The sequence below is a fragment of the Balaenoptera ricei genome, chromosome 7 (assembly GCF_028023285.1).
Source record: "Balaenoptera ricei isolate mBalRic1 chromosome 7, mBalRic1.hap2, whole genome shotgun sequence".
Classification (NCBI taxonomy): domain Eukaryota; kingdom Metazoa; phylum Chordata; class Mammalia; order Artiodactyla; family Balaenopteridae; genus Balaenoptera; species Balaenoptera ricei.
This window is the reverse complement of record NC_082645.1, coordinates 77,934,881-77,951,037: the sequence shown is the minus strand read 5'-3', so window position 1 is coordinate 77,951,037 and position 16,157 is coordinate 77,934,881. Positions and strand designations below refer to the sequence as shown.

Genomic DNA, 16,157 nt, shown 5'->3' with positions numbered 1-16,157 from the left:
GTATCTTATATTCAATAGCATTTCTTAATTGCTATTGTCAGGTAGCAATCACAATGGCATTGCCATTTCCTGTGATGTAAAATTGGGTCACAGCTATTCATGTTGTTGTCACTTCAGTTGAATTATGTGCACAGTTGGTACAACACATTGAATTTAATTGCTGTTTAAGTGTCGTCAGTATAATACCGTGATTTAGGATTGAAACAAATAGTTTTCATGTATGCAGAATGGGACAGGAACAAATCAGCAGGGCATAATTTGATATTTGTTAAGCAAGTTAATAGTCACTAGATGGATGGTCCTAAATTCCACATTTTCTTAGAAAGCAACAATAAAGTGCTTTGCAGGATGTAAGAAAGGAAGGAAGATGTCCACTAGTAGAAGCTGTATTATATTTTATTACTGAGACTCATGCAAAAGGATTGCCTATCATACAGAAAGCAACAGTGACAAGAGAAATCGGCAAATTCCTCACAATAGATGAATAAAATCTCAGCACAATAGCAGGCTGGAGTAAATGAATCATGCATTGCACAGGATTATCATTAAGATGTACAATATCCATTTATCAGAAACTTCCTGCTGATTTTGAACAGAATGCACTTAACTTCCAGCATGATGCCATTGAGGAAAAATTAAAATATGTGTTTAATCAAGTAAGTAATGCTGGGAATTGGGGGTAGTTTTCTTTGACAAGACAAAATTACACTGTCAATGCAAAAGGATTTTTTTTTTAATTTTATTATTTTTTTAATTGGAGTATAGTTGCTTTACAATGTTGTGTTAGTTTCTGCTGTACAGCAAAGCAAATCAGTTATACGTATACATATATCCACTCTTTTTTAGATGTCCTTCCCATTTAGGTCACCACAGATCATTAAGTAGAGTTCCCGGTGCTATAATAGGTTCTCATTAGTTATCTATTTTATACATAGTAGTGTATATATGTCAATCCCAATCTCCTACTTCGTCCCACCCTCCCCTTCCCCCCTTGGTAACCATAAGTTTGTTCTCTACATCTGTGACTCTATTTCTGCTTTGCAAATAAGGTCATTTGTAACGTTTTTCTAGATTCTACATATAAGCAATATTATACAATACTTACTTTTCTGTTTCTGACTTATTTCACTCTGTATGACAGTCTCTAGGTCTATCCACATCTCTGCCAATGCCACTATTTCGTTCCTTTTTATGGCTGAGTAATATTCCATTGTATATATGCACCACATCTTCTTTATCCATTCCTATACTGATGGACATTTAGGTTGCTTCCATGTCCTGGCTATTGTAAATAGCGCTGCAATGAACATTAGGGTGCATGCATCCTTTCAAATTATGGTTTTCTCCGGATATATGCCTAGGAGTGGGATTGCTGGGTCGTATGATAGCTCTATTTTTAGTTTTTTAAGGTTTTTTAGGGTTTTTTAGCCTAATCCTAACCGTAACCTCCATACTGTTATCCATAGTGGCTATACCAATTTATATTCCCACCAAAAGTGTAAGAGGGTTCCCCAAAAGGATCTTTAAAAAGGATCAAGAGTACGAGTTTGGATTATGAAAAGCAGTGTATCACTGTAATCTTATGCCTAACTGCCAACTGCTGAAGGTACCACCATATTTAATTTAAACTGTAAACAATGTCTACGAATAGGAACTTCTTCAAAGATGTTATTAGGAGTGAACCAAAAGAGTACAGGTGGCGGTTGAGCTGATAGAGGATTGGTTAGACATCTTCTGGAACAGACATCTAGGAACCTGCTATATAGTCTAGTTCTCAGTGAATTTATGGACATGTATCTGAACAGTTGCCTAATAATTTCATGTAAAAGTACAATGGTTGTGAATCATGATGGCATAACTAGGCCACTGCAACCCCTCAATGCTTCAGTCATCAAATCATTTCAGGACCATTTGCAGAAGGAATGTGAGTGAGTCCTGGTTCTTGTCTGAAAACTTTCTGTTGAAAACTTCTGGTAAGATCAAGGAAGTGCCAGCATCAAAACTCACAGAATGTAGATAATAGTGGTGCACATTTTAAAGAAATGCTGCATCACTGACTTTCTTGATGGCCCAGAGGACATTATTTTATGGGAAAAAACATGAATGCCAATGAATCTAATTTGAAAAGAGATTCAGAAAAGTTGAATTGTAAATATGCAAAGAAGTTTTATGAATACATAACCAATTTATTTCATGTATATTTACCCTTTTACATAGGTACAATGTGACTATGTGGTATTAAATATCTATATCTATGTTTAAATAAATCAAGAATTCTTTCAATAGGATAAAATAAAAATAAGTGATAATAAGTATTATGTCATAGTTTATATTTTTGTTTCAAGGCAAAAAGCATTCTTAACAATAAAGGTCGGTTCATAGTAATGAAAGATTTGACTCACTAGTAATACATAACAAGTCTGAATGTGTCTGAAAGAACCACAAGAAGAAAAATTCACAAACTAGATTTTAACATGCCTCTTCCAATATTTGATAAAATTAATGAGGCAAAAAAATCAGCAAGGATGCAGAAATTTGAACAAAACAATTAACAAAGTTGGGTTAATAAACTTGTATAAGACATTTTCACCCAACAACTGCAGAATTCACATTTTTTACAAGCTCACATGGAATATTTACAAAAAGTCCATATGCTGGGCCACAAAGCAAGTTTCAATAAATTTTAAGTGACTGAAGTCATTCAGAACATCTATTCTGATCAGAATCTTAAAATCTATAACAATCAATAAAAAGGATAATAGAAAATCCCTATCTTTGGAAATTAACCAATACATTTCTAAATAAATCATAGTATGAAGGTGAAGTTCTGATTGATATTAGATAAATGAAAAGGGGAAAAAATGTTATCAATACTCATACAAGATATGATTTGTATTTGCAGAAAATCCAAAAGAATCTACAGATGAATGTTTAGACTTGGTAATAGATATTACAAGTACATTATTAGAATTATTAAGAATTTAGCAAAGTTGCTGGATTTAAAGTCAATATATAAAAGTCAAATATATTTCTACATACCAGTGAAAACAATTAGGAAAGAAAGATACTATCCATTATGAAAAATACCAGCTACATAGAAATAAACCTAACAAAAAATGTATAAGATCTCTGTGCAAAATTATAATTGCTTAATAGAGAGACATTAAAGAAGACTTAAATAAATAGGTTAGAACACAAAGATGCCAAGTATCTAAAGATTTAGTGCCATTCAAATTCTCAACTTGTGTGTGTGTGTATGTGTGTTTGTAGCTTGACAAGGTGATTCTAAAATTTATGCGAAAAATGCAAAGAAAAGCTATTCTACTTGACGTCAAAAAACTTATTATACAACTCTAGTAATTAAGACAGTCTGTTGATAAAGCAGGTAGACCCATAAGATGGGATGGAGTCAGAAGCAAACCCATCCATATATGGGCACTTGATTTATGACAGTTGGCCCAGCAGAGCAGTGGTAAAAGAACAGAATGTTCAATAAATATTGTTGGAACTGATATTCATATAGAAAAAAGTGAAAGGGACCTCTCATTATTAACAAGCTCCAAGTGAATTACAATTAAGGGCAAAATTCTAAAGGCTTAAGATATATTTATATAGGAATAAACCTCCATGGCTGTAGATTAGGGAAATATTTGTTAAGTCATAAAAAGCACTAACCATAAACAGAAGAGTTAATAAATTTGACTTCTTTAAAATTAAAAACTTCTATTTATTGACACTAAGAGATAGTGAAAGGAGAGCCACAGAGTAGAAGATATTTGCAGCACCTACACGTAAGAGAGACAGACACACGCTAGAAAAAGGGCAATTTCCCTTCCGTCCTTCGTCCCACCAACACACACTTAGGGGTGGGTTTTCTTTTGTTTTTTTGTTCCTGTTTTTCTGTTGTTGCTTTTTTTGGGGGGTGGGGGGTGTCCATGGTCCATATACATGGTAACTACTGAAAGGTGAACATAACTACATCTTTGATACAAAAATTTAAAATGCTAATTTGAGACTCACAGACATAGAAAACAAACTTATGGTTAACAAAAGGGAAAGTGGAGGGGGGTGGGATAAACTAGAAGTCTGGGATTAACAGATACACACTACTATCTATAAAACAGATAAACAACAAAGACCTACTGTATAGTACAGGGAACTATATTCAATATTTTGTAATAACCTATAATGGAAAAGAATTATACATATATGGCTGAATCACTTTGCTGTACACCTGAAACTAACACAACATTGTAAATCAACTATACTTCAATAAAAAAAAAATTTTAAAAACCTGATCATTAGATAAAGTGCTACTTTGGTTTTTGAATCTATAGCGGTCAATTTTCCATAAGATGTTTTCGTCTCATACATTTAAGTGAGAGCTAAGTTAGGAAAAATGCAAAAGGAAAGTGAAAAAATAGCCTGGATAAAAATAGTGATTCTTTACTCTTAAGAAAGGAGAAAAAATGAATAATTTAACCTCACAAGACAAGGGGGAAACCAAATCTGAAAGGGAAGGTAAAAGAAGTTCAAGCAGGAAAGAAAAATGAAAAAGTATAGACAAAGGAGCTGAGAAATGCTGAAAGATAGTATCTGGATAATCAACAATGAAGAACTCCTGTAACAGTGAGAAAAACAAAGACAAATAGTGGTGATTCTTGGGATCTTAGAGGAACTCCTGATCTTGGATAGGAAAAGCTTTCAACGTTACATAAATAACAGTCTCCAAATTAGTCCTGGGAGAAACCCTTTATTTTCATCAGTGGAATATTTTTAAAATAAAGGCAAAATGAGCAAACATAGCTTTTCTTGGTGAGTTAAATGGAAGGTATATGGGAAAACAAATCAATGGGAAAATTTAAAAACAAGAACAAATTCAAACTAGGGAGAATCTGAAATTGTCAGCATGCAGGAATCAGAAATTTGCTATCCCTGCTTAATGAATTGGATAATTTTAATTTCTTTACCTTAAGAGTTTCTGTCAATTTATTTTTGTTTTTTTCTTTTGGAGTGTTCTCATTTAAAGGGGAAAACCGTTTTAAAAGCTATAGAATATGGAAAAGCAGGAAACCAGATACTTGGTGTTTACCCTAGTTTTACAAATAGAAATGCTAATTAGAATGCATCATCTAATAAAATTGTGGCAATGGTCAAGGCCTTAAAAATGTTTACAACCAATAACCTCATTTCTTTCCAAGAAAGACCCTTTGGTTTACTAGTCTGTATAATCTACTTTTGATTATTAATTTTCCACTTTTATCTTTTCTGCTATTGCCCTTTTGGCCATTTCATGGATAATTAGCACCTCCTTCAGACAGGAGGGCAGAGGGAAACTAAATAAATGCATTTGTCTACATTTATTGTGTTTCCTGTTAATCCTGCCATGGAAGGGTCTAGTAACAAAGAAGTTTAACACTACTGACTAAAATGATGGTGTTGTTCAAATTAATCCTGTAAACCAAGAAAACCTACAGGTGCCTGGCAGGTAAAGTAAATGAGTGCCTAGGTCACTCAGTGGTGGATACTATGGTAACTATGGGTAGTACATGTTCCCCTGAAGGGATTACAGTATTTCAACTTACACAACATACCTTATGGCTGAATTAGACCCACAGGCTGCCAGTTTACAATATCTGAACCATTAGCATTGGTAATAAAAAATGTATATGCTTAGATGTCATAAAAATGTTGTTGCTAAAATGTGTGATAGAGTTTCTCTCTAGCATACCCATATAATTGTGAGCTAATTGGCATGAAGAGCACCAAACAGGGACCAAAAGAAATGCGTTAAGCACACCGTGTAGTACAGAGTTAACAAATGAACAGCTGGGACCACCCTAGTTCATAACAATTTACAAAGAAGTAACTCTTGTAAAACTTATCCTAAGCCCAAAGTAAACTGATCCTCCTGAGTGTGTGTTCAGGGCCTTTCCTACAGAGGTGCTGAAGAACTATTTTTAATTATTAAAAATAACTTTTAGAGACAGAGCAATATGCTGCATAGGCGTCTACATTCACAATATTAGTTTCTGTGGCTTTATAATAGAATAGGTTGTTGAAACAAATCCCAAATAATTTCACATATTTATTTGGAGATTAGTTTTGATTTGCAAATAGTGATGTATATATTTAAGATTTTGTGTTGTTTTTGTTCACTTTTTTTCAGGGAAAATTTCATGGAAATCCGATGCACGTGTCTGTGGTTATTTCAAATTGTTTAAGGGAAGAGAGGAGAATATTGGCTGCAGCCAACATGCCTGTTCAGGTAACATTTTCTTCCATTGTAATCTTGTTATCACCTGGAAGTCAATTTTTCTGAAACAGAAATTCTTGTCTTCTTTCCAGCCATCTTCTTCTACCTATGTTAATGGTCCCATCATCCTTCCACTCACTTGGAATCAAGGTCTTGGGATTATCTTTGAATAGTTCCTTTTCTCTGCCTCCTTATTGAGATAACTACCAAGTCTTTCCAGAGTTTGTTTCTGGAATCCTATCTATACATCCTTTTCTGTTTCCACTGCTCACACTCTGGTCCATGGTCTTACTATATCAGTTGAGGAATAGAGTAACCACCTCCTGGCTGAATTCCTAACTACCATTTAGGGTCTGTTTCTCTCAGCATGTTTATCCTCAGGGATTGATCTTGCTCAGACCCTTCAGTAGTTCCCAATTTCCTACCCCACAAGTCCAAACTACTCCACGAGCAGGAATTTTGTCTTACAGAAACTCCATAAATATTTGCTTGTTTATTGTTTCAGTGTGCTTTGCCCTGCCAATAATATTTTAGATTATATTTTATCCCACTATGCTGAATGAACTCAGAGCCCCCGTCAAAGATAAGTAGAGGAATATGAAGTACTTGGGAATACTTTTTCAGTTAATCCTTTTGAAAAACGAAAGAGCATGTGAATAATCAGCTTTCCACATGTCACACTCCATAAGTTAGTAAATCACACTAGTGTATTTATTTTTGAAGATCCAAGAAAAGTATCTTTTTTCAACTATTAAAAATTCTCAGATTTAGTTGCTGTCAGGTTATGGTTGTTTTTAGAGAAGTATGAAGCTTTAACAACGTACTCTTATTTTTTAGATGATAAAGAAGAATGGTATCACCTTTATTTAATTTAAAATCTAAAGTTAGTGAGTTTCTAAAGTAAATGTAGTTTGATTCAGTGCTTTTTGGGTGAAAATTGAGATGCTGTTACTAATATATGATATTCTCATATATATTCTGAGCTGTCTTTTTTTGTAGCCCTCTTATCTCTAGTCATTTTCTCTGTGTGTGTGTGTGTGTGTGTTGTTGTTGTTCTCTTCAAATGTCAGGTATCAGCCAAATTAGAAACATTTATTTGAATAGATGTTCATCAAAATCATTCCACAAATAATCTGCTAGTGCTACATAATACCACAAAAGAAACACTTGTTTGTAAATTTCAAACCAGTAGACAAAATATGGAGATACACACACACACACACACACACACAAATAATGGGGGCCAAAATGAGAGTGAATTTTACAAAGGCTTTACCCATCTGAAGAATGTGATGTAGTTGAAAAAACACTTGATTGACAGTCAAAGACCTGGGTTCCACTTGAGGTTCTGCCACTGATTTGTTATAGATATTAGTCAAGTCATCATCCTTTCTAACCATACGTCCCCATCCAAGTGTAAGGTGAAGGGTTTACTGACATTGTAACTCTCAACTCCAGATAGCTACGTAAACATTATATCTAAGGAACGTACTCAATGCCAGATTATTAGAGTGGCCAAGAAATGGGGCTTGCAGTTCCTAACGGCACAGACCGGTAGTGGTCTGTGGCCCTGGGGTTGGGGACCCCTGCTATAAACTGTCCTTTCCTTTGAGTGAAATGAGGAGAATAAGGGGGAAGAGAAATGGTTGCTTCTTCATTTACCTGCCTGGGACATAGAGGCTTCTCCCCCACTAGGGAAAGTAAAGCATAAATGAATCTAGATCACATTTGGAGCCCAAAGTGGTTAGCACCAGAGTTTGGACTTTACTGTAGTTGGTGGTGAGCAAAATGGGAGAGCCTTGACATCTCCAGACTTGCCTTTGAATTTTGGTAAAGGGCGAAGGAGAAGGATGGGGCTGGAGACCAGGAAACCTGAACTCAGGTGGTGGGAGGGATGTGCAGAATGTCACACATGAGAATAAATCAAAGAGAAAGCTACTCTTAGAATTTAGAAAAGGAATTTAGGCTCCTCAGATGAACACATCACTATTAAAGAGTTCTTTGAAAAGAAGGAAACAATGTTGTCCTTCTGTACAGCCAACAGAAACATTTCACAACATTCCACTGACCTTACAGCTTCAAACATAATGAGTACAGCTGTTAAAAATCATGATTTTCATATATATTTAATCACACAGAAAGCTGTTTACAGTGTGTTACAGAATGAAAAATAAAGTTATAAAATCATACTTAATATGAAAAAAAAGAAAAAAAAGAAAGAAATGGGGCTTGGAGTAGCTGGTTAGCCTTTCTATTTAACCAGCCTAACATTTTTACATATTCTTTAGCAAACTCCCTTTGTTCCAATGTAAAAATAAATCTCATCCTGGCAGATTCAACATCCCTAATGCTGAATTTAAGTCCAATTTAATGTAGTTTCACTATACTAATTTTTAAATTACATGTATTCATTTTATAGAATTTCAAAAGCAATATGGATCTGTTATAGAAAATAAGGGGGAAAAAAATTTAACCATAAAATCATCTGTAATTTTACTGCTCAAAGATAGCACATGATAATATTTTGGTATGTGTGTTCTTCCAGTCACATGTACTTGAGTTTACATGTCTATATATATATCCAGATTTTTATAAATAAATAAATAAATAAGTATAAATATATATACATACATATACAAGCAACAGAGATCACAAACATATGGTGTCTTATAATTTGCTCTATTTCTTAACAATTTAACACTACTTGTATGTCATTAAATATTTTTCTACAGCATGGTTTTTAATGGCTGTAGAGTATTTCATATCATACTCATCCATACCTCAGTTCAAAGTATATTACATACACTACATTCTTCATAAACCTGTTTCATCAACATCATTGAAATTTCAAGACATTGTTTTTCCAGGGACCTCTGGAGAAATCCTTACAAAGTTCTTCAGTTTCAGAACGACAGAGGAATGTGGAGCACAAAGTGGCTGCCATTAAAAATAGTGTGCAGGTGAGTGATCTCTTACAGACACTGGGAAAGTCTAGCTGTTGTCACCATACTATGCATCTCTCTCTTATGTGCCCAAAGTTAGTGCGTACAGAAATCATAGGGTAATTTTTTATAAGATAAATCTCTCTCACACACTATGTTCATATTAGAAAAAATTTCTTTGTGGGAAGCTTTTAACTTCAATTTACTGGAGATTAGGGTTTCCGCACCAGACTCCATCAGTGAGAAGCCATGTGACCTTAGGCGAGTAAGCTGCTTCACACCTCTAAACCTCTGCTTCTTCATCTGTAAAAGTGAGGCTAACCACTGTAACAGGATTGTTGTGAGGATGACGTGAGATAATATTAGATGAAAAGCCTTTAGCTCAGATCTGGACACCGTTATATCTGAGCAGAAAAACATCACCAGGTTTGGAGAAGAGTAAAAGTAAAAATCTCAAAGACAGAAATGAACAGGAGGCACAGAGGAGCCACAGATATGTTTTTTCTGAGAGGTAGAGAGGAAAACAATTTAGACTCAGTTGTCATACACTATATCGTTTGAGAATGGAGATTTTAAGCAAAAAGATAGTTGGTACATTAATACAGAGTTGTATGGAGCTAAAATGAAAAAAGTATCCATACTCTCAGATAAGAAAAATATTAGTTGCATCATTTGGAATTAACTGAGAAATGAGAGGCAAGATGCTGAAATTTGCAAACACTCAGGAAGAGAAAATGGAAGAGCAACTTCAGTCTGGTTCTTCTAGCGCTATTCAACATTCATGGGCATTAGCTCTTTAGAAATGTAGATTCTGTATAGCTAGTCTGGGATATTACTGGGGATTGCAAGCACCAAACAGTGTATTTTGAAATACTGATGATGGATGATGTTGTTGTATTGACGTGCTTAATTGTAACAACAGAGTATGTTTTCTTTGTAAAAAGATGACAGAACAAGACACCAAATATTTAGAAGATCTGCAAGATGAATTTGACTACAGGTATAAAACAATTCAGACAATGGGTAAGTTTTTGTTTTGTCTATAATTCCACATAGGGACATAAAGGCAATGTGACTAGGGTTTCTTCTTTCCTGCAGAATGGATAAATTGATCCCTTTTTTTGAAGAAAGGGTGCAGGAGAAGTTAATTTATTTTGCTTCCTCCTTTTCTCTCCATATAAATATATCATTTTACCCATGATTCAAAGTAAATTATAAAGCTCATGAGAAATCACCCCTATTTCAGGATGCATCTCCAAAAAGTAAGAACGTTCTCCTATAGAATCAAAATATCATTATCACAACTAAGAAAAGTAATAATAATTGTCTAATATGATCAGGAAATTACTAATATTATCTCTAGGTGAGTTATTTAATATAATGTTTAAAAAGTAAAAGTAGAAATGTGACTCACTGTAGGAAATTTAGAAAGTAGAAAAAAGTATTACAAAATTAAAAACCACACAAAATTCTGCTATCTAGTTATAAACACTGTCAAAATGTTAGTATATTTTCTTCCAGCCTTTTTCCTACACGTTCAAATATACATATCTATTTATTTATGAAAAATTGAAATCATCTTGTACATAGTTTTTTGTATAGCATTTTAAGCTAAAGTTTTATTTTATGTATTTCCTCATATAAAAAAATCTTCAAAACGTAATTTCAATAATTGTATAAATACCAAAATGTAAGGACACTGAAATTTATTTGACTATTTCATTGTGGTTAAATATTGAGGTTGTTTACAATTAGATGTTTTTTAAGAAATGTAAGGAAAGAATGATAAAATTTATAAAATCTACGATTTACAAGTAATAACATTTAAAGTGTGTTGCATTTAGTGGGACAATTGGAGAAATTCTCATTAGTTCTAGATTAGTTAATAGGATTGTACCAGTGTTAATCTTCTGGCTTTGAACATTGTACTATGCTTATCTAAGACATTAGAAGAAGCTGGATGAAGGATATATGGGAACTCTGTACTATTTTTGTAACTTTTTTGTAATTCTAAAATAATTTTGAAAAACACATTAGATATAAATTCTTTTTACAGATGATTTACAGAATCATCCTTAACTACTGAAACGTTAGCTTAAAATTTATCTGGAAGGAAGTACTATGGATGATTGTGATCAAATTCTTTATTAACTTTCCATCTAAGATTTAAAAGAGAGGATATTAGTTTTTCCTGGCATAGGTGAGATGTGACATGTTCTTCTGGCACCTTCAGGATGTCTTGACTCCCATGAAATGTTATTAAATATGTTCATAATTGTATGTACAATGTTTTTTCCTTTGGAAGAAATGACACAAACACAGGTTTCATCAGCTTATCAAAGGGGTCCATGATTCTTAAAAGGTTTAGAACAACTGCACATTTAATCAAGCATTACAATTCATTGAAAGCAGCCTCAGCCTAAATTTCACATGTGAACTATGAATTTTATGAAATAGAATATACATTAAAATATACTGTTTACATTAAAACAGTAAAGTTATTTTGAACTTAATATATTACAATTAGAGTTACTTTAGTATCTTACAGTGCTTCATAAGCATTATGAAGAATACAAATGATTATTACTAAATCAGCAAATATTTTGTTGATTATAAGTGAAAGGAAATGTTTTAAGGGAAATGAAAGATACATGGGAAACAAGTTATATCTTTGCTGGTGAAGACTGGAAAGTATTAGCTAATGAAGTTTTGAAATGATAAAATGCCATATCAGCAGGATTTTGCTACATATGGGATCTAGGAGTTCGTGAATTTGTGAATTAATACAACCAGAAATGACTTCTTGGAGATCAGTGCTATTTTGTCGAGGACTTTGCCACAGTGTTGTTCAGGGGCCTCTTTTCACAATAACACAATTCAGATCAGCATTCCAAAACTTCATTTATTATAGAGATGAGCGGTTGGTATAAGCAGTCACTTACTATATACTAATAAAGTTCAAATTAAATAATACGATGTTTATTGTACATCTGTCATTTAAGGGGATAAATCATTTTGGGTTTTGTTCAGTCAGAGATTTTTCTTAATTTGCAACTCTTTCCCACTTCTTCTGGTTTTACTGTGAGGCTAGCCTGTTTTGCAAAGAAAAAGAGAAAGCAAAGGATTTAGTCTTTATTAGTTAATGAGACTATGTACTATAAAACGGCAACTCTTCCAGGAGATTGAGTAAAGGCATCAGGAGGGGTCAAATATGATTTAATCATAGGCACAGAGAAGGGCCCCTTTTCTTTCTTACACATCCCAACCAACCAAGGTCATTATTAATGTAGCGATGATCTAATAAAGAATCCGTTATAGGGGCTTCCCTGGTGGCGCAGTGGTTGGGAGTCTGCCTGCCAATGCGGGGGACACAGGTTCGAGCCCAGGTCTGGGAAGATCCCACATGCCGCGGAGCAACTAAGCCCGTGAGCCACAACTACTGAGCCTGCGCGTCTGGAGCCTGTGCTCCGCAACAAGAGAGGCCGCGATAGTGAGAGGCCCGCGCACCGCGATGAAGAGTGGCCCCCGCTTGCCGCAACTAGAGAGAGCCCTCGCACAGAAACGAAGACCCAACACAGTCAAAAATAAATATAATAAATAAATAAATAAATAAATAAAGTTTTAAAAGAAAAGAATCCGTTATAAAAACATGTATATCTCCTCTCTCCCTGCCCCCAAAAGGACCATTGTGTGAAGAATGGTGTTCTCTCAAGGTCTGTAAGATTGAGAGCTCATCTCTGGCATGCTTGGATGTAATCCTTCCTGGCAGCCAGGGATTTACTTCTAAACTCATCACTAATGGCCCCATTTAGGCTCTTGCATCATGGGATCTTAGGATGGCAGGTTACAGCTGGCTTTGGCTTTCAGGACAGAGAGCTTCGCCTTGGAGAGGACTCTAAATCTGATCTCTTTTCCTTCACAGATCAGGGTGACAAGAACAGCGCCCTAATGAATCAGGAAGTTTTGACTCTGCAGGAAATGCTGAACAGCCTGGACTTCAAAAGAAAGGCTAGTGAAGAACTTTAATTTGGTCTTTTGCCTATTTTTCTTCTTTTTCTACATCTAGTCCTACTAGATTAAGCTCTGAAATTAAGCTCTTTGATTTTATCAGTTCCATTTATGCTGAATGAATAAAAGGCAGTGTTTCTAGGAAGAGTATCATACTGTTTGCCATGCTTCTTCACCTAAGTTTACAAAGCAGAACCCTCCTAGAGTCTATTTATCCTGCTTATGTGGTACATGTACTGTAGCTACCATTAATTTCAAGGTGAACATTTTACCCAGTTTTTATTTGCCACTATTTCAGACATGACTGTTTTAGTTGCTATACTTAATATGCTGGAATGGGTTCTACTGCACATGTATAATTAAAATATTACTTGACAACTACTAAAACTTTGTTGCAGAAATAAGTGTCCCAGTTTCTATTCTGAAAAATGACATTGCGCTAAATAATTTTGTAGATTTCAGGAGAGTCCATTGAGACCTGAACATGTTCAATCTAACCTCTTCCCCAGGAGAGGAAGAAAATTTTCTGGCTCAATAAAATATTTTAAAAGAGGAGAAATATCTCTCAATTCTACCTCTCCTTGAAAATAGATGCAATTGAAATTTAACCAGTCACTGAAATCAATAGTTTATTTCTAAAAGTTTGGCTTCATCTTTTTGTGCAGGAATTTGTGTAAGCACAAATAAATGTAAAATTTATTTTCACCCTAAATTAATTATAAACTTAAACAGTTATATATCAGATTTTAAACATGTAAATATTTAACCCAAGATAAACTTAATGCTTTTATGCATAATAAATCTATGCTATACATTTTACGCATGCCATCTTATTCTACTTTAAATAAGATTTTAAGGAGAGGAGGAATCTTAGAAATAATTCAGTCCATTCACCTGACTGTATAGATGAGAAGATCAAGTCCCAACAAAGTTAAATGGCTTGTCCAAATTCACATAGCTGTGGCAAAGCCAGGGTAGAAATTCACATCTTCTAATCTCTAGGCCTTTGAAAGTTATATTTTCCCACTATGCTTCCCCAAACCCAGATAAAGTGGTACTAAAAACTAACACAGAATGGCTTAAATTCTAGTCAGTACATTTAAAAATAAATGCATAAACATATTTATAAGAATATAAATTCAATTTATAAATGGCTTTTTAAGAAGCAGATATATGGCTTTTATGACTACGGGATTCAATATTGTCACAGGAGTTACAAATTCAACCTACTTATAGTAAATGATATTATGAGAATATTATGTGCTATTATGAGAATGTTAACTGTGGTCGTGCTTCTTTCTCATGACATTATTGAATTGCAATAATTATTTGAAAAGGCAGTGCTATGGCAGATAGAAGGTAGTATTTGGTAAAATATTTGGTCAAAATTTTAACCAAGGCTTTATCTCTCAGGTCAGACAAATTATTTTATAGGTTAAATTATGAGTAGCTTTGGTTGTGTGTCATAAGACTCTTCTCAGTAGTCACTTTGTCTTCAGGAAGCCCTCAGTAAGATGACACAAATAGTGAATGAGACGGACTTGTTAATGAACAGCACCCTGGTGGAGGAGCTGCAAGACTGGAAGAGGAGGCAGCAAGTCGCCTGCATCGGAGGTCCACTCCACAACGGGCTCGACCAGCTCCAAAACTGGTAAAACGAACTGAATTGAGTTTCTAGTGAAAACCACAGGAAGTACACAACAGTGTCGCTTAGCCAGAGAATGCAGGCTTAGACCCAAATGTCAATTCATTCAGCTTATTGATGGCTTATTAGCAGCTGGAACTCTACCGTTGAAAACAAATGGATGTAATTGTCTGAGTGTTCTTAATTTCCATTCCTTTGGGGAGAAAAATAAAGCATCTATAGAAATCTATAGAATGCATAAGAATTGCTTATTTTCTCATCTAATATATCAATCTTAAAAGACTCAAATGAACTTTTTCAAATCAGCAATAAATACACTTTCTTGAAGGGCGTGAGAAGCACTGGCTTCAAATACTATATCTCATTCTTAAAATGTGTATCTTAAGGTGTCAGAGTTAAACATTAGTTCTGTGTTTTCAACAAAGTGATTTATTTTTGCGTTTAAATGAAAAAATCTCAAATGGCTAATACAACATGGCATCCCCTGCCTGTGTACACATGCATACATGCAATTATGTACAGCTATTATCCTTTGTATTAAAAAAAATGTTTTTTGGTTTTCCCCTTCATCAGTGTGAAAGAAAACTATGTGAGTGAAAGAACAATTAGAAAATATAATGAAAAAGAAGGAAAATTTTCAGTTGAAATCGAAAATTGCTTCCCAAGGGTACAATCCAATACAATGAAAAAGCACAGTACCTGGGCACACTTGCACTGAAAGGTCTGCACCGCCAGGCCTGCTTCTCAAGAAAAGTAACTGGGCTCTTTTTTAAATTTATTGATTTTCCTTGGGGAGATACTTTGATTCTCTAACCTCACTGTGCTCTGTTGTTGTGAAAACAAGATAAACAACAAAGGGAGCATAGCAGATAATGGTGCTCATACCAAATTCAGTAGGGGGTTCGCAGTTCTTTCTACATTGTTATGTGGGGAATAAACTTTCAGAAGAAAGAGCTGCTGTCAGGGCACATGGACTTAGCAAGTCTCATGAGACTTCTGCCTCCTCTTAGTTGGAGGCCCCTTCTGTGTGCCTTTCAATCTCCCTCTTTCCCAGACTTCCAGCCCAAGCTGCCACCTCTGTTTCTAAGGTAAGATCCAAGGTAAAACTCTAAGCAGATACCTTTCTCCAGGAAGATCCACTGATAATTTTTTGGCTAATACTTAGGACCTGTAAAAAATATATATGGGGGGCGGGGGGGTCATACTGTTTTTTTCTTCAGTATTCTTACACATAACATTCTTCATATCATGTATTTTTAGTTTTAAATTTGCTCTCTTTGCCCTTTAGTGAGTGCAATATTTTTAA

General features: G+C 34.6%; 1 protein-coding gene across 3 annotated transcripts in view; it reads left to right on the top strand.

Moving 5' to 3' along the window:
- STAT4 (signal transducer and activator of transcription 4) overlaps window positions 1-16,157 on the top strand; it is a 92,458-nt gene that overhangs the window by 47,543 nt on the left and 28,758 nt on the right. For all 3 annotated transcript variants that reach the window (XM_059928384.1, XM_059928382.1, XM_059928383.1), the window contains exons 4-8: window positions 6,170-6,268; window positions 9,124-9,216; window positions 10,143-10,221; window positions 13,121-13,206; window positions 14,706-14,857. In XM_059928384.1, the coding sequence (XP_059784367.1) occupies window positions 6,170-6,268; window positions 9,124-9,216; window positions 10,143-10,221; window positions 13,121-13,206; window positions 14,706-14,857 (509 nt within the window). The remainder of the gene's footprint in view (window positions 1-6,169; window positions 6,269-9,123; window positions 9,217-10,142; window positions 10,222-13,120; window positions 13,207-14,705; window positions 14,858-16,157) is intronic.